The 16,012-nt window shown below is 39.0% G+C and overlaps 1 protein-coding gene across 1 annotated transcript in view; it reads right to left on the bottom strand.

Annotated features, from left to right (window-relative positions):
• Positions 1-16,012, bottom strand: part of FOXP1 (forkhead box P1) — a 759,404-nt gene that overhangs the window by 106,150 nt on the left and 637,242 nt on the right. The window contains exons 9-10 of the mRNA XM_006158051.3: positions 1,685-1,822; positions 555-644 (exon numbers count right to left, since the gene is read on the bottom strand). Coding sequence (XP_006158113.1) covers positions 555-644; positions 1,685-1,822 — 228 coding nt within the window. The remainder of the gene's footprint in view (positions 1-554; positions 645-1,684; positions 1,823-16,012) is intronic.

Below are 16,012 nucleotides of genomic sequence, written 5' to 3'. Positions count from 1 at the left end.
AGACAGAGAAGTGAGAAGGCAAGTCGCCAGGTCTGGGACTCGAACCACGGTTGGCCATGTGGGAGTCCAGCGCCCTTAACCACCATGGCATCAGCCAGCCCCTTGTTTCAACTTTGTTTGCCCAACCTGCAAGAGGTTATTCTTCCAGTGGAAAAGGCCATCGCCACACACCCAGACTCTCTAAGCTGGAAAAGAAGAAAAGCTGAAGTGTGCATCCAAGTAAAATTTGACTGAAAGCACTTCCCATCTCCAGCTCCGTTCTGGCCCTCGGTTCTGTCAGTTTGCAAAGGGAGTTCCAGAAAGTTCTGCCCACGATCCCTCACCTGATTCTCACACAGGTCCATGGGCAGCAGCATTATAAAATATGTGGCAGAAAGCAAATGGAACCCAGAAAAATCTGAGAGAAAACAGGACAATAACCCTCGGTCTGAAAGCTGAGGACCGATAGAGTCAACTCAGTTGTGCAATCGTGTAAAAGATGGATGACAGTTTAATAGCCACTAGATCGTCCTCTGGGATCTGCGGTTTGAAAGTAAAATATGTATTGTCGGTACCTCTTTCGGCTGTTTTCCAGCATGTTGCTGTTGTAAAAGTTGGAGCTGCAACTGTTCCTGTTGTTTTTTGTAAAACTCTTGAAGCTGCTGCTACAAAGGAAAGAGAGGACGGTAAGTCACAGAAGGAGTGCCAATCCACTGTCCCTTTCGGTGCCACACGCTAACTGCGATTTGAAAAATAGCATCCTTTTATCAGTAATGGCCTGACCTTTAGTTTGAAACTCGACAATAAATTCAGTGCACATGGACTATTCTTGGCATTATTGTTTGAAAAGTAATCTCCAAAATGCACTGATGAAAAACATACCATTTTCTACACAAACTAATTAAAATACGGCAAGGAATGACCTTTGATTGTACAGCAAAACGGAGATGCCCTGGCTGAGAGAGTCTGGTGAATCCCCAGTGCACACTTTCTGCACGATAGGGATGGGCAGTAGGTGGTGGTGTACAGTGTGGTACCACTGGCATGAGGAACTCCTTCTGCCTCCTGTCCCCACTGTCCCACGCCTGGAGTTCCCACCACTGCACCTGCGAAATCCCTATTTGGTCAGGTGCCCATTCAGTCTGAATATTAGGACCCCACAGCACAGTGATAGCCAGGAGTTCATTTCAGCATGCTTAGAAGAAATACAATTAACTCTGCCCCTTAAAATCAAGTAACTCCAAACTACTTAGTTAGGGCTTCTTCTTCTTTTTTTTTTTTTTAATTCTGCAAGCTTCTGAGTTGAAATGGGGACTTCAAGAGCTGTCATCTTTAAACCTGCTCCCAATGTGTTCCTCATTTTGCTTTGATTCACACCATTTAGAAGCCCCTGGGCTTACCAAAGAAAAGAGTGTAAAGCCACGTAAGCTGAAAAGATCTTATTTCTACCAAGTCCAATTACAGCCCTAATCTCAGTCCATCGGGTACTCCCCAGGCCCAGGCCCTAGTCCCTGTGCCAGGACTCCTCTCTTCTGGGGATGCTAATGCAATGATTATGCAGGCAAGGCCTGAGTGCTGCCCCGCCTGCAGGCTCTGCTTTTTCTTTAAGGAAAAAGAGCTGATCAGGTGAAGAGGGACTCCTGAGTGGAGCAAGTGGTGGGCCCTGGGTTTTACCGGAAGCTGCAGGGGGAGGAAGGACAATTACCTGTTGAAGCATGAGGGCCTGCTGCTGCTGGAGAAGAACCTGAAGCTGCTGAGGACTCAGCACCTGTTGCTGGAGGATCTGCTGCATTTGCTGGGGAGTGATCACTTGAGGTGTCATCATAGCCACTGACACGGGAACCTAGAACGTGAATGAAAGATCAATAGGCAGCCGGGAAATCGCACATACCAGGTGCACCAGCAGGCTGCTATCAGCCTGCTTGAAGAACTCCCCAGCTTCCCGTGCAGAGCGTACTTATCCAGAGGGGCTGTGGCAACAAATCCTATTTAATCTACTATGGAGTGCATTCACAATGTAAATAAGTAAGACAACCTCTGAGTGTACTGACGAGGTATCCCAGACAGGCTTACAGTCACATAAGGAGGAGGAACTTCGTACATGCTCCCTGGAGTTGGGCTAGAACCATCTCAATGACTAGAGAACTAGCAACGAGCTGTAGAAAGCTAACCCCAACTTGAAGTATTATTTCAGAAAGAAGGTAAATGGGAACCATTATCTTTTTCAGCTGGAGTTCATGGGACCTGCTTCTCCACGGACAGCGATTTTAAGCACAATCAATGAATGCTTAGTCTTGCGGGTAAGGGAACCTTGGCCGCACCTTCGGAACTTAAACTCAGACCCTTCGTGTGACGCCTTTTACCCCCCTTCCTTATTCACCCAGCTTACAGATGTCTCGATTCTTTCATATTATGTGCGGTACCATTAAAAGCTGCTTTCCATGACATTTCAGTGACAAACAGCTACAGTGATGAACTTGATAGCATTTCATATTTGCAACTGTTAACACGTTTCTGCACGGGCATCTTTGCAAGGAACCTGCGCACTGTATCTGAAAGGATGATGTCTTGTTCAGATAAAACACTGACATTAAAATGACAGGCTGTCTTGGCCAAGGTTACACAAATTGTATTCAAGCGGATACCTAATGACAATGCTATGAATTCTGCAAGCTTTCTAGAATGTAATTTAGCTATTCAAAATAATCACTGCACTTGTGTTTAATTTGCAGACTACATGAGAACCATTTTGTCAGTCCCCGTAATGCAAGAAGACTATTTCATGAAAAATCACCCCCCCATAAAAAAGATAAGGAAAGGAAAAAAATAAAAAAAAAACAATGAAAGAAAAGACAAAACCTGTATGTCTCCTAAGAGTAATATTTAAGCATCTTACTTTTCTTTGGTTTCTAATCAAACATGTGACAGCGAGAAGCTAGAAGCAGTAAAGGATATACTTTGTTAAAAAGGATCTGCTGTCATCTCATGTATTACAATAAAAGGTAATAACATGTTTTGCACTTTGCCTGTGAGCCACTTAAAAAAAAAAATCCAGCAGACAATAGCTGATCAGAAGATAAAAGAATTAAAAAAAAAAAATCTTTCAGGAGAGCAGTAAGCAAAAGGAAGAAATGCAGTATTAATTTTATGTAACATAATGTCTTAATATGCAGTTTATCTTGACTTTTTCACATGATTTGTCCTGTCATTTGCATAGCGAGCTCTCATTCCTAATTTCACAGTCATTATGCACTGATGTCCCGATTTCTCAGCATCACTAATTTTGATGAACTAAAAATGGTTCCTGAAGGTCAGATTCGTGTACAGTGAACATTCACCACTGTTGTTGTGCGCCTGTTGTATGTGTGGAGATGTGGAGGTGCAAGTTTCCCGTGTTTAGAAAACACTGGCTACGACGTTCAAAAAATTTCATTAACCCAACACGGGAAGGTCATCCATGAATTCTTCCTATTGCAGTGGCCTTTTAAGTGTAGACGGAGATACTGCAATTTAAAACAGATGGGCACGTCGGAATATTTTTATATGCAAAAAGGGACAGATGTATATGAATGGATAAATTATCCTTTTAAAAAGATAATTCACAGTACAAAATATCACCGACGACTGGAACAGTGAGCCTGCATTCACTCTAGGGCAAACACTAAGAAAGCATTATCAAAATATCTAACCAGCTACAAATTAATGCCAATTAGTATTTGGTGCCTCCATACAGAAGAAGCTTTTCGAATTTTTAAAAATGTGTTTTGGGTGCCAATCACTAGCTTTTGAGCAGCTAAAGCCAACAGATCACAATAGAAGTTTACTTTTCCTTGAGAGTTGCATCATCATAGGGAGGTTTGATTAAGCAAACAAAGGAACCATGTTTAAGGTTTCTTTTTTCCTCTGCGTTTCTTGGACGATGTACAATATAAATACTCTTGAGCCAAATTTCTGATGGTGATGAACAGGAAAGCAGACAGGAATAGGGCGGTGTAAAATCTAAACTGGTGATGAACGTGAACTTAACAGAGTTATAACAGAAATGATCACAGAAATCATCTCCTGGTCATAATTTTTTAAAAGAGCTATGGAACTCCTATGCTTAGAAAGGACAAAAGTAAACTTTAAGGGGTGACATCTTGACTGGGGGAGAGGTCACCCAGATGAAACAACTGTCACAACTCTCCAACTACAAACTAAAAATCAGTGTCTTTTATAATACAGAATTTACATCAAGTTTTTTTTTTTAATCCTGTAATAGTTTTTTCCAGACTCTAGTAAAATTGTGTGCATCTTCTTAAATGAGATACACCACCGTTCCAAATGATGATAAAAAGAGATCGGAGAAAGGACTGACACGCAGAAAAATTTTAAACTCTTCCATAGAGCCAATGGTTGAAATAGACTTTTCTCAAGTTGTTAGTTCATTTTTGCAGTTGTGTTACAGAAAACCAAAATGAACTTGAGTCTCCCCTTCCTTTCCCTTTGGACACTTTGATGGAGATGCTGATGAGTAATGAATGCTTAAAGCAGCAGGCCCAGCCAAAGGAAGGACAGCAGTAAGAAGCCTCAATAATCCCCCAAACTGGCTGATGACTTTTCGCATAATCAGAAGTGGGCTATTCCAACCTGAAGGTCTTAACTCTGCTTTTACTATCTGAGACCACGTTTTCACACCAGTTCGTTCTGGGCCTCCAACGCAGGCTCCAGCTTCATTCATCAACATAATCAAACCAAGATGTCTCCCAAGGTTCTGCTCCAACATGTCATGAAAACACGTTATGGACAGCTTTAGCAAACATATTCCAATGGACCAGCAACCGTAGTGGGAGTAGAAAAGACAAAAAGAAAAAAAAAAAAATCTGAGCAGTTTAAGGCTTTAAATAGTTAAGAATTATAGCCTATCTATCCACTACCTTAATTCCCAATGTCCAACTTTTTCATGTAGCTAGTCCCTACTAATACCAGGAATCAAAGGGCAGGCAGTACCAGCGAGAGCCTATTATTGCCCACACTTTATTGCCCATTACTACTGAGGTCGTTAGCGGCAAGAGTGATTGTAGCAGTCTTAACCTATTGATCACTGTAACTACTATCATTTAATCCTGTGTTGAATGTCTGGAAAGCAGCTAAAGGCACACGAGAGAGAGTGCTTTAGCATCGAGAAATATGGCCAAAGCTTAGAAATTACACTTTGATTCATAAAATCTAGCCAGTGGTTTAAATCAATAGTATTTAAAACAGTCATGTGAGTTTTTAACTACAGCATTCTAATATTTATGGGCCCCTCTTTGAGAGTATTCAGGAAAAAAAATGAAACTTTTTCTTTCCAATCCCATGCCATCTCCCTTACCCTTCTTGGGATTAAAAAAAAAAAATTCATTTTTGATATTTTCTGTGCTACAGGGCTCATACCACAACCATGAGTTCAAGTCTGTTCTTGTTTCTTTTTCAAAAGACAATCTAAATATAAGGCAAAGAAAAAAAAAAAAACAAACAAATGATATCCCCAATACTGTAACTACCTTAACTGTTTGAGTCCACAGAAATGAGTGTTTTATGAGTTAACAATGAATCATAGAAGGCAATTTATGAAGAACTAGAATGATTCTGTCTAGCTGCCTTCAGGGATCAGAAATTCAAATTAAACTTCTGGCAGACATTTAAAGAATGCTAGCATACAAAACTGAATTTAAAAACACACACACTGTTCACACTCTTTAGTTGCGTTTCAAGAGGAAATCAAGAATTAAAAAAACACACAGCATGGTACCCTGTTGACTGATACCCACTGGGTGTGGCTGGTCCCAGGTGCTCCCTACCTGCTGGAATGGCAGCCTTACAGCTGTTCTGGGGCCACTGCAACACGGCTAGTACAGGCCTGTTGCTACCTTAATACCAGCAACTGGGAAAATGTCGTTAGCACTAACAACTGCTGTTAAAAGCCCATACACTGCTGTGTAAATTCTGCCTGATACAGTTTTCTTTTTCTCAAAATGATTCTGTATCATTCGAATGCTTCCAGACTATTAAAAATAATAACCCTTATTATTTTCTTTTATTCCCAATGGGGAGGGTAGGTAGTGGGAGGGGAAAGGTCTACAAAAGCAAACAAACAAATAAAAACACTCATAGAAACAATTACTTATTTCTAATCTAGGAGACAATGGAAGGAATTGGGTGGGAGGGGAGATGACACAATCCTGAAAATAACATGTTATCATTTTTCTCTCTTTAGTTTATGTTCAAGTTCACTACAAGTAAATACGGCCCAGTGTAAATAGAGAAATGTGGCACCTCAGCATCTTCTCGTGTTTGCTATGTGTACAAGTGATCAAAATGAGATGAAAATATTAACCCCTGTTTTATTTCCACTCATCTGATTAACACTTAGACACTGTTTTTAACCTCTGATCACTCACCACGCGTGTCCCAGAAAACTAACAGCCCTTCTAAATTTCAGGCTGTGTTTGGGTGGTAACTGACCAGGTTAGGCAGTACCATCTGGTTAATCAAGGAACAAGAGCAAAACATATTAAATTAGAAGGCTTGAGAATGCCAAAAGCAACCCAAAAATTTAAAAAGTAGATGTTAAAAAAAACACACACTAGGTGAAATTTTATTATATGACTATATAGAAGCTAATCTGTGTTAAAAATAAATAAATAAATAAACATCCCCAGTGCAGGTTCCCTGCAATAAACAACAATTTTCATAATTAATAAGCCACTGGATACAACAAATACATTGGTAAACAGAAAAGTCAGGGAGCTTCTATCTAGTTTCCATATTACTAAAATAAAAACAAACAAACCAAACCAGGTACCATGAAACACAGCTATATCAAAAAGGGAAGAAAATAATTTCTGACATAATATTTCGCTCTTCAAAATTTTTTTAAAAAAGCATGTTATTGATGTGGAAAGTATAATTCCATGTTTCATTATGGAATTCTGCTTTTTGTATTACTCTTTTTAGACTTAGCTATTTTGCCACAATACTGTACAAAGCATTAAGGCAGGTAATGGTTATTATATTAATGCAAAATCATCTAAGTAGTCAGTCATTAGCATAACTGTTCTCTCAGTAACAATACAACCACCTATTAAAATTTTAGAAAAAAAAGAGACCTCTTTAAAACGCAATTAGCATTTCATTTTTTATCATTTTGTTTATTACATTCTATCAAGAAAGGCTATCTTTCTTTCACTAAGAATTCTAAGGCCAAGCCTGGCCTGCCAATCAGGAGTTATTTCAGGTTATCATTCTTAATAAGTAACCTCTAGCAAAGCTTTCTGATCTCCTCTTTGTCTTCTGTTTTTAAATTTTTTTAAAAAGTGGCATAAATTCCTATTTGTTTACAGCAGAAGTATTAGTGGAACCTCAACTGCTCTCTTGTAACATTCTCCAGGCATACAAGGTTACTCTACTAAGTGCCAGCATAATTGTTTTAGCTCTAATAAATATCAGCTTAATTTGCATAAAAATGTAAAGTTTACATAAATTAAATCACTTCTTCCATTAGCAATTGTTAAATACAGGAAACAATGGAAGAAGCTACACAGGAAAATAATCACCCAACAGCACTAATCTTTTCAACCTAGCAACTATGCTTTTTATTATTATTTAAATCAAGAAAATGCCTCCTTTTTCCTTGTGCAACCTTTTTCCTCCTGTAGCTGGGATGGAAAACAATTTAGTGCATATGAATCAAACATGCTATGACATTTTATATTAACAACAACAACAAGTCATTTTTAAGTGCTGCAAAAAGGAGGGGCGGGAGAACTACTTCAAGAAAGTACCTCAGGAAAGATGCTACCCCTACATCTTTAGTTCTTGAGGGGAAAGGAAGAGACCTTGGCTAAGTAAGTTCTCTTACATTGAAATGTTACCCAAAGAAAGCAAGAGACAACTGTATCCATCTATTTCAGACACATAGTGATTAAAATAAGGAAAGGCAACTTGTGGATACAGTTGTAGGTCAGTGGTGACTAATTAAATGAAAAAAAAAATTAGAATGCTTATCTTAGGTCTTCCCCCCCAAAAAAAAAGATTTTTCTAGTACCCCAAACTAAATTTACAGTTGTTCTTTCTTTACGCTTTAACCAGCATAGAAAATAACCTAGACAGTTTAACTGTAAATATGTATTTTTCTCCTATATTATTGCTGGGGGGGTTGGGGATAGGGAGGAGGGCTACCCTTGAATTTAAACAGGCGGGTAGGCCAAATGTGGATCATTCAGAAGTTTCACCAGGCCTTGCTTACAGAGCCATCACTTTGTAGAATTACAACTGAAGTTTCTCAAATTGTGCAGTTTCTCACGCCTATTTCCAACACCTTCACCTTAGACATCACAGTTAAGCTAAGGGGTGCAAATTAGATTCTAATGAGAAAACATCAGTTGCTTCTTTGACAATCTCACCATTCACTGATTTATTTCTAATGAAGACAAAGCCAGTCTAAGGCTCCCTACATGTTAAAGGTCAAAATGTGTTCAAAAATGCCTAGGAAAATCCAGGCAAATGGGAAACCCATGCATGGAGTGGGGTGACAATTAGAGTAATTGTACAAAAAGGCATCTTCAAGAAAAAGTACAAGAAATTAAGCTGCCACAACCGTAACAGGTTAGATGAAAAAAATCAAAATTTAATGTATTCTCCCCTGTGTCATCTTGTTTTGTCAAGACATCAAATAGAATTGGGAAGTACAAAATAACAAGCCCTTGAGAAATCACAGAAGCCGACCTTTTTGATGTTGTTGATTTACCTTGTTCTCAGTTATTTGAACAATGATGTTTCAGATTTAAGGGCGAGATAAAGCTTAAAAATTAAAACATGATACCCAGGTATTCTAAAAAGCGCACCAGAACATTTAGCCTGCATCTTCACTGACTAGTTGCTTTGCACTGTCTTTGAAAATGAGGCAAAACGCATGTGTTCAGGATGCATTTTTTTCTCATTTTAAATTAATTTCTCTTCAAACAACTGCCAGGTCGGAAGAAGCACTAAGAGGAGATTATTCCTAGGATCCAAAAGTAGAGGCCCACGTTAGCTCTTCTCAGGTAATTCAAGTCCCCACAATCTTCAGAGGATTATTTAAACTCCCAGTTACCTGAGTTTTCTATTTTTAATGACGGAAAATAAAGCGGAATGCAAAATACCATGGGTGGTGAGAGAACACACCGTGCATTCAGATAGGACTAAAACAGGTGTCCAGAAACATTAAGTTGCTCTTAAGAAAACAAACCTTTCACCAGAAAACAAATTTAGTTTATGGTATTAAGACCATCCCTAAATCTAGTCAGAAAGGTCCACCAAAAGCTACAGTTCTTTGCCCCCAAAAGATCTCCAGTTACCAGCAATGTTAAGTCCTATCTTTTTATAAAAGACGGCATGCAGAAATATGTAAAACCAAGCTATCACAAGACAGGGAGCAGCTTCTGCTAAACCATATAGGTAGGTAACCCCCCCCCCATGCAGCAGTTAAAAATATCTGCTTAAAAGGCACTAAAAGTAAATAATTCAGTATTTGAAAGCATTAGATTTGTATAAAACCTTGACAACTAATAAAGCTATTTAATGATCATGCCTCACCATCGGAGACTTATTTAATGTGCATTTTACCAGGTAACATACACAGAGATACCATTTGTGTATTTATCTACTTTAACCTTCTTTGGTCAACTGTTGCTGCATTATTCCTTGTGTTGTGATTTATAATCACAAAAACCTGAAGTGGATTTTAACCGGTCATTATTTGCCCAGTTACTGAGAGCATGATTTTATGGTTCCTTTTAGTGACGTTCACCCCCAACTAAACCAAATAATAAAATGAATTTCTCCAACCTTCTTTGCTGCCAATTCAAATTTGACTCAAATTGTACTACGGGCTGAGAAGATGGTCACAATGTTTCTCCTGGGTGTCTCAGAAACATGGTAACCCAAACATCACTTTTAGCCAAGGCAAATCTGGGATTTCACTGCTTTTAATGGATCTGAATTTTAATTTCACTGTTTCTTGCAATTGTGTGCGTGTGTTGGAGGCTGGCTGAAAAGTTGCAGAACTGGTCAGTGTCATAAAAGAGTTTATCTTTCAAGTGACAGCTCCTGACAATGTGCAAATGCAAGGCAGTTCTGTGCAGGATTTTGTTTTTAAAGGTGCATTTAGCTGCAAACAACCAAAAAAAAAAAAAATTCAAACCAACTATTCCTATCATAAGCTTTCTGATGATTTATGGTTTACCAACTAAGCAAGGTTACGCAACACTGCATGCCTTTAGATGCATTATTTCAGCTAGTTTAGATTTAATTAAGATCACAGCCTCTAAAATCCCTGTCAAATGAAAATTCAGAGAAGACAATACATTATATATCCTCATGCAGAATGTTTCCACTCCATCCCTGGAAAAATATGAGTTAATCCACGTTTCTATGGCTGCAGACAAAAGTTCACTGATTTTGTTTTCTTTTAACACTTAGGTTGTTTTCTATTACATGTCATGAGCTCATTCCCTTCCAGGGAGGGAGGGGGGAAAAAAAATCCAGAGTGCAACAATGTTGCAGAAAATGCACTTGACAGTATTATCGACATTATCATAGCTTAGCTATGATGTCATCACATTTTCATATCATCAAGCCCTGCTCAGAAGTTTCATTTAACAAAATACGTTTATTAAAAAAAATAATAAAACACAAACAAGAAGTCTACCGTCCTTAAATTAGTCTGATTAAATAATTGACATGTTATGGTCCCCATTTCTTGAACTGACCAACTTTTTGTCAAAAACAATTTAGTGCATATGAATCAAACATGCTATGACATTTTATATTAACAACAACAACAAGTCATTTTTAAGTGCTGCAAAAAGGAGGGGCGGGAGAACTACTTCAAGAAAGTACCTCAGGAAAGATGCTACCCCTACATCTTTAGTTCTTGAGGGGAAAGGAAGAGACCTTGGCTAAGTAAGTTCTCTTACATTGAAATGTTACCCAAAGAAAGCAAGAGACAACTGTATCCATCTATTTCAGACACATAGTGATTAAAATAAGGAAAGGCAACTTGTGGATACAGTTGTAGGTCAGTGGTGACTAATTAAATGAAAAAAAAAATTAGAATGCTTATCTTAGGTCTTCCCCCCCAAAAAAAAAGATTTTTCTAGTACCCCAAACTAAATTTACAGTTGTTCTTTCTTTACGCTTTAACCAGCATAGAAAATAACCTAGACAGTTTAACTGTAAATATGTATTTTTCTCCTATATTATTGCTGGGGGGGTTGGGGATAGGGAGGAGGGCTACCCTTGAATTTAAACAGGCGGGTAGGCCAAATGTGGATCATTCAGAAGTTTCACCAGGCCTTGCTTACAGAGCCATCACTTTGTAGAATTACAACTGAAGTTTCTCAAATTGTGCAGTTTCTCACGCCTATTTCCAACACCTTCACCTTAGACATCACAGTTAAGCTAAGGGGTGCAAATTAGATTCTAATGAGAAAACATCAGTTGCTTCTTTGACAATCTCACCATTCACTGATTTATTTCTAATGAAGACAAAGCCAGTCTAAGGCTCCCTACATGTTAAAGGTCAAAATGTGTTCAAAAATGCCTAGGAAAATCCAGGCAAATGGGAAACCCATGCACGGAGTGGGGTGACAATTAGAGTAATTGTACAAAAAGGCATCTTCAAGAAAAAGTACAAGAAATTAAGCTGCCACAACCGTAACAGGTTAGATGAAAAAAATCAAAATTTAATGTATTCTCCCCTGTGTCATCTTGTTTTGTCAAGACATCAAATAGAATTGGGAAGTACAAAATAACAAGCCCTTGAGAAATCACAGAAGCCGACCTTTTTGATGTTGTTGATTTACCTTGTTCTCAGTTATTTGAACAATGATGTTTCAGATTTAAGGGCGAGATAAAGCTTAAAAATTAAAACATGATACCCAGGTATTCTAAAAAGCGCACCAGAACATTTAGCCTGCATCTTCACTGACTAGTTGCTTTGCACTGTCTTTGAAAATGAGGCAAAACGCATGTGTTCAGGATGCATTTTTTTCTCATTTTAAATTAATTTCTCTTCAAACAACTGCCAGGTCGGAAGAAGCACTAAGAGGAGATTATTCCTAGGATCCAAAAGTAGAGGCCCACGTTAGCTCTTCTCAGGTAATTCAAGTCCCCACAATCTTCAGAGGATTATTTAAACTCCCAGTTACCTGAGTTTTCTATTTTTAATGACGGAAAATAAAGCGGAATGCAAAATACCATGGGTGGTGAGAGAACACACCGTGCATTCAGATAGGACTAAAACAGGTGTCCAGAAACATTAAGTTGCTCTTAAGAAAACAAACCTTTCACCAGAAAACAAATTTAGTTTATGGTATTAAGACCATCCCTAAATCTAGTCAGAAAGGTCCACCAAAAGCTACAGTTCTTTGCCCCCAAAAGATCTCCAGTTACCAGCAATGTTAAGTCCTATCTTTTTATAAAAGACGGCATGCAGAAATATGTAAAACCAAGCTATCACAAGACAGGGAGCAGCTTCTGCTAAACCATATAGGTAGGTAACCCCCCCCCCATGCAGCAGTTAAAAATATCTGCTTAAAAGGCACTAAAAGTAAATAATTCAGTATTTGAAAGCATTAGATTTGTATAAAACCTTGACAACTAATAAAGCTATTTAATGATCATGCCTCACCATCGGAGACTTATTTAATGTGCATTTTACCAGGTAACATACACAGAGATACCATTTGTGTATTTATCTACTTTAACCTTCTTTGGTCAACTGTTGCTGCATTATTCCTTGTGTTGTGATTTATAATCACAAAAACCTGAAGTGGATTTTAACCGGTCATTATTTGCCCAGTTACTGAGAGCATGATTTTATGGTTCCTTTTAGTGACGTTCACCCCCAACTAAACCAAATAATAAAATGAATTTCTCCAACCTTCTTTGCTGCCAATTCAAATTTGACTCAAATTGTACTACGGGCTGAGAAGATGGTCACAATGTTTCTCCTGGGTGTCTCAGAAACATGGTAACCCAAACATCACTTTTAGCCAAGGCAAATCTGGGATTTCACTGCTTTTAATGGATCTGAATTTTAATTTCACTGTTTCTTGCAATTGTGTGCGTGTGTTGGAGGCTGGCTGAAAAGTTGCAGAACTGGTCAGTGTCATAAAAGAGTTTATCTTTCAAGTGACAGCTCCTGACAATGTGCAAATGCAAGGCAGTTCTGTGCAGGATTTTGTTTTTAAAGGTGCATTTAGCTGCAAACAACCAAAAAAAAAAAAAATTCAAACCAACTATTCCTATCATAAGCTTTCTGATGATTTATGGTTTACCAACTAAGCAAGGTTACGCAACACTGCATGCCTTTAGATGCATTATTTCAGCTAGTTTAGATTTAATTAAGATCACAGCCTCTAAAATCCCTGTCAAATGAAAATTCAGAGAAGACAATACATTATATATCCTCATGCAGAATGTTTCCACTCCATCCCTGGAAAAATATGAGTTAATCCACGTTTCTATGGCTGCAGACAAAAGTTCACTGATTTTGTTTTCTTTTAACACTTAGGTTGTTTTCTATTACATGTCATGAGCTCATTCCCTTCCAGGGAGGGAGGGGGGAAAAAAATCCAGAGTGCAACAATGTTGCAGAAAATGCACTTGACAGTATTATCGACATTATCATAGCTTAGCTATGATGTCATCACATTTTCATATCATCAAGCCCTGCTCAGAAGTTTCATTTAACAAAATACGTTTATTAAAAAAAATAATAAAACACAAACAAGAAGTCTACCGTCCTTAAATTAGTCTGATTAAATAATTGACATGTTATGGTCCCCATTTCTTGAACTGACCAACTTTTTGTCAGACAAACTGCATCTCTGGGCAGGAAAGAAAGTTCTTCAGGCAAACAGAATATAAAGCTCACTACTTTCATTCTGTACGTAGTTTTTAGGGTTAAAAAAAAAAAAAGCTTTAATAGATTTCTTTCTTATAGGCCTGGTACTGACCCATACATTTTTGCTTTTGAAAATATGTTTAACTGTGTGGCCCGTCACCTATTTAAATGTATTTTTATTTGCATCGTCTTAATATTTCGCTGCTTATCTAATGCCTTAGAAATGACAGGTGTTTGCAGTCTCACTTTTGACAGGTCACTACACAAATAACTGCCTTGCCTGAAAGGGCTAATGCAGTACTAATGAACAATAAATCAACTTTGATTATCAAGTGTCAGCCCAATCCGTTTTCAGTTCAGCTCTATCACATTCTGGAGTAAGGCAAGCCAGTGTCTCTGGTAGGCAGTCTGTATTTTGGTTTCATTTTTACACACTTTCCACTGAAACGTGTCAGGCAGGCAGCTACAGAGAATCACATAAAATAGATACAGACCTGTTCTAATTTACGCAAAGGGTATCAATTAGGGGAATGCACTCCTGTCTCCATTTGATTTACTTAATGATGAGGCTTAACGTTCAAGAAAGTTTTGTATTCTTTTACCCAACAATAACAGCAACATATCCAACTCTACACTAGAATCTTAATATGATCAGGTTTCAGGTTTTTGACACTGACAGGCTAGCCTGAGCACTTTGCCACATTAACCACCTTAGGCTGCACATACACATACACACACACACACACACACACACACCCCTCTTGGAATAAAATCTCTGAAAATGGCTCAAACAAAAAGCAAAACCGATCCGCCTCAAAAATAAAAATGTTACTTGCATTAAACTTTTTTAAAAAATGGCTTAACACTGACTTCCTAATGATAAAATAAATGTTACTTTTTTTTTCTTAAGCAGATTAGTCATTGATAGTATGATTCACGTTTCCTGTTATCAGGCTTAATTTTTCCCCCAAATGTGTCACTTTCAGAATGTTGGGATCTATGGAAATTAGGTGATTTGCATTTTTAAATTGGCTTCATTAGAACATTTGGTCTATTTGGACAAGAACATAAAATTATTAGATACTTTAGTTATAACTGGCAGGCCGTGAAGGAGTTAATCCCAAAGGAAGAGTCTATATGTACTTTGCTCTAAAACTTTACCACCCACTTCCTAAAGGTCCGATCCTTCCCATCACAGTTGGGGGAGGGTGGGGGGAGGAGGGGAGAGAGTCCCGTTTCTACTGAAGGTCTTTCATACAGTTCTGACAGTGGAGTTAGCTACCTTCAAGGCTGTTTCAAACGGAGGACCCCGTGGCAATTCCTAGTCTGCAGTATGTCCAACCCAAACCCAGCTCACTACTTAATTAACCAGCAAAGTAATGCAACAGCGGCTTAGAATCCCCAACCTGGCGGAGTGTTCCCTTCACCCGTCTGCCTGCTCTGGCTTGGGGCTTCATTCCTCCCCCTCCCCCTTTACAGTGTGTGAACTCCTTGCATTTGAACAGCTAAGCTGAAAATAGCCTGGACAGATATAGAAACAAAACTATCAGAAGCAAAGAAACATCCACACGGGCTACACTGAGATGGAAGGCTCCTTGTATATTTCGCACGCTCTGAAAGTGACATAAATCACACCCCAGATACGTCCCCCGAATGGAGTGATCGCGAGGGCTTTACCAAAGTGGCTCGTGAAGGCCAGACTAGCAGAAAATGAATAGCGAAGGGAGAGGGGGAGAGAGAGCGCGCGCGAGAGAAACACACAGGCAGGACTTCCTCCAACTCTCAACTATACCCCACCCATGAACATTTAAAAAAAGAGCGAGAGAGCAAGGAGGGGGGGCGACTCTCTCTCCTTCCAGGACCCACAGGCCTGAAGCTCCTTCTTCCCACCCCTCCACTCCCTCTCCGCCTCCACTTCCAGAGCCTAACTCCTACCCAAGTTGGTAAACAGCGAGGATGATGATTATTATTTAAAGACTCAACTTAAGAACCCTCGGGCACTCCAGCCTTCCCCAGTGAGGCCCCAGGAAGCTGGCACCGCGGAGCCCGGGGAAGGAGAGCGAAACGGCAAAGATCAATCGGAGGGACCAACCTGACACTCTCCATGTAGCCGCCAGGCGC

Source organism: Tupaia chinensis, unplaced genomic scaffold (genome assembly GCF_000334495.1).
Source record: "Tupaia chinensis unplaced genomic scaffold, TupChi_1.0 Scaffold000570_1, whole genome shotgun sequence".
NCBI lineage: Eukaryota > Metazoa > Chordata > Mammalia > Scandentia > Tupaiidae > Tupaia > Tupaia belangeri.
This window is presented reverse-complemented; position numbering and strand designations above follow the sequence as displayed.